Genomic DNA, 3,192 nt, shown 5'->3' with positions numbered 1-3,192 from the left:
TGTATATATATATATATATATATATATATATAATATACAATGATGATCACATGGTTACTATGTGACTAAGAATTTGTGGTCACTTACTCTTAATTTTAAAATTTGAGATTAAAACACATGAACTTCATTCTTTTAATCTCAACATTTTGTATTAAATTAAAGAATGAGTAATCACAAAATCTTGAGTCACGAATGATCATGTGAACATTACTCATATAATACAAGTTGTAAGCTAATGATCCATGATGAGCTCGGTGTTTGTCAAAATGAAGTTGGAGAAAGCCCACTAAATAGATGCCACTTAATAATTAAAAATTAAACAGGAAAGATATACAGATAAGTAGTTATAATTAGGAATAGTGAAGGATGGACTTTAGGTAAAGATGAAGTTTTGTGGTTGGCTTAATCAGCTAGTTTGTTCATGACAGGAGAGCGCTAATTAAGCTAGTATAGATAGCTTAATGAGGTCGACAACACGAGGGAGCAGCCATAATGTCGTTTTCGATGGTTTCACATGTAAAAGACTCGGTACCCTCCAAAAGCCATTGCCAATGGATTTCATCTCCAATGGACATATCCCATATATACATATAAATACATATATATATTTGAGCAGTGAGCATGACTCTTTCTCGTTTCTCTAGTGCTTTCCTGCCCCTTTCACAGTTTATTGCTTAACTGGTTTCCCTTCTTGTTTTATTAGTTTCTTGTTCTTGTTGCTTAAGGAATCAGTTATGAAGAACTCATCGGTGTTCATGGTGGATTCCGTTGATGAAGACTGTGATTATCTGTTCAAGGCGGTTTTGATCGGGGACTCTGGAGTTGGGAAATCAAACTTGCTGTCTAGGTTTTCGAAAGGCGAATTCCGGCTGGATTCCAAGCCCACCATCGGTGTCGAGTTCGCTTACCGGAATATCAAGGTTGGTGACAGACTCGTCAAGGCTCAAATATGGGACACTGCCGGCCAGGAAAGGTATGCTAAAGATGACTTTGATCGTGTTTTCTATACTCATTCGTTTGATCGATCGATTTGCAGAATTGTATGCCAAAAATTTCTTGCAAGTTAGAATTAGTATGTAGTATGAACTCCATGCATAAGTGAATTTAACCTAAGAATTAATCACCGTTGTTCATGATCTAACATTCTGTAGCTTGGATCAACAAGTTGAATTATACTGAAATAATCGGCATGCCGAAATCTGTTAAAAAAGAAAAAAAAAATTATCACAACTTCATCATGTTCATTTTATAAATCATGTTTAAAAGTTTGGCCATCTTTTGAAGCAACTGATGAATTATAGTTATGAATCCTACTGCTCAACCGTGCTTCCTTTTTTATGATTTGGTTTTGGTCATTGAATATATAATCCACTCCCAGCTTGGGACCATCTGCCCAATATAAATAAGTTTTTTTTTTTTTTTTAATTGCAAATATGAACATAAAAAGTTCAACAAGAAGATAGTTATATTTAATACTCAAAAGCTAATTATTTGATTCCTTTATTTGTTCTTCTTTGGATTGGGATGCCTGTCATTATAGTTTGTCGTTGCTATGATGACTGCCAAGTGCCAAGAGATAAGTCAGATAACCACAAAATGAGTTCACAAAAAGAAGAAGAAGAAAAATAGAGAACCAAATTATCACCCGTGAGCTTTTTACTAGTTTAGTGAAACAATGGTAAACCCTGCTTTCTGTGCTTTTCACCTGCTTTATGTTATGATGTCAACCTTGGATTCTTGAGGTAGAAACATGCTCTTTTCACTTTGGACTAATGGAAAACAGAATTATGACTTTAGTATTAACTTAATCCAATGTAATACGGCAAGCTCATCATTCTAAACAGAAAGACAAACATGGGGAAACTTCCTATTTACATTTCTCGCTTCCTTAACAATGTACTTGTGATACAGATTCAGAGCGATCACCAGTTCATACTACCGTGGAGCGCTTGGTTCGATACTAGTGTATGACATAACTCGGCGAAAATCCTTTGAGAATGTGGAGAAATGGTTGCGTGAGCTCCGGGAGTATGGTAATTCGGATATGGTTATTGTTCTTGTAGGAAACAAATTGGATTTGAGCCACTCGAGAGAGGTCACCGAGGAAGAAGGTAAAAATTTTGCGGAGGCGGAAGGGATATGTTTCATGGAAACTTCGGCTCTAGAGAATGTGAATGTTGACAGACTTTTTTTGGATATGATTTCTAAGATTCATGAAATAACGAGCCACAAGAGTTTGGACACCAAAATGGATGATCAAACTAGTGCGAGTCTTCACGCTGCGAAAGAAATCATTCATATTGATGATGATAATGAAGTCACGGCTACTAAACAACAATCTAGTTATTGTTGCTCAAGATAATTTTGCTTAGTTCATAACTTCATATGTACACTCCATGGAGTGAGAAGGAGAGGGAGCTTGTATAGAATTGAAGAGTTTTGATGTTGATTTCTTTCGGGTTGGTTATGCTCGGATCCGATTTATTAATCCATATTTTCCATTTTTACTTCTTACTATATGATTGGCCCTTTTTTCAAGCATACAAAATTATCAAACGGTTCTTAAACTGGAGAGTGGTCGATATGGATGATACCATTAACTTAATGGCATTAAGATGTGCATACTTCAATTTAGTTTAGAGATATTTTAATATTAATGTTACTGAGGAAAAGTGAATTCCAATAACATAAACATTAATGATTTTTTAATACATCGGGAGCATCTCAAACAGTTAAATATGGTAATAGCTATAAATCGTGAGATTTTATAGAGATTTTTTAATAGATTTCTATAAAATTGTAAGCATCTCTATTATAGATTTATAGGAACTAAAAACTTAAAAATCTCTATAATTTTTCTTTCATAATTCTAACAGATTCTTCATCACATTCTTTATAATTTATTATTCACAATTAAATATGGTAATAGCTTTTAAATTTAGAATACAATCAGTAGCCAGATTTTAATCTGAGTAATCAAACTTGAGCATACAAAAATATACGAACTGCTCAGAGACTTCACAGAGCCAAGTAAAAATGCAAAATTGTGTTCTTTTATTTTATTATGAAAGGGGATTACCCACAAATGTTTTACTGGTGAAAATGTGTTCCTTTAATTTATTTTTTTTATGGGAGGGTTACATGGGCAAAGGTATGTACTCTTTTTTATGAAGGACCTCTTAAAAACTGATG

General features: G+C 33.9%; 1 protein-coding gene across 5 annotated transcripts; it reads left to right on the top strand.

Moving 5' to 3' along the window:
- Window positions 1–2,517, top strand: LOC133743193 (ras-related protein RABA6b). 5 transcript variants are annotated; one of them, XM_062171042.1, is made up of 3 exons: window positions 1–516; window positions 726–973; window positions 1,912–2,517. In XM_062171042.1, the coding sequence occupies exons 1-3, from the start codon at window positions 493–495 to the stop codon at window positions 2,360–2,362; spliced, it is 723 nt and encodes a 240-aa protein (XP_062027026.1). In that variant the 5' UTR covers window positions 1–492; the 3' UTR covers window positions 2,363–2,517. The 5 variants fall into 5 exon arrangements, with proteins under 5 accessions (XP_062027026.1, XP_062027025.1, XP_062027029.1 ...); XM_062171041.1 differs by having other exon boundaries at window positions 1–528; XM_062171045.1 differs by having other exon boundaries at window positions 2–516; window positions 704–973.
- The last annotated feature ends 675 nt before the right edge of the window (window positions 2,518–3,192 follow it).

Source organism: Rosa rugosa, chromosome 4 (genome assembly GCF_958449725.1).
Source record: "Rosa rugosa chromosome 4, drRosRugo1.1, whole genome shotgun sequence".
Classification (NCBI taxonomy): Eukaryota; Viridiplantae; Streptophyta; class Magnoliopsida; order Rosales; family Rosaceae; genus Rosa; species Rosa rugosa.
The sequence above is the reverse complement of the archived record's forward strand: the minus strand, read 5'-3'. Positions and strand labels throughout refer to the sequence as shown.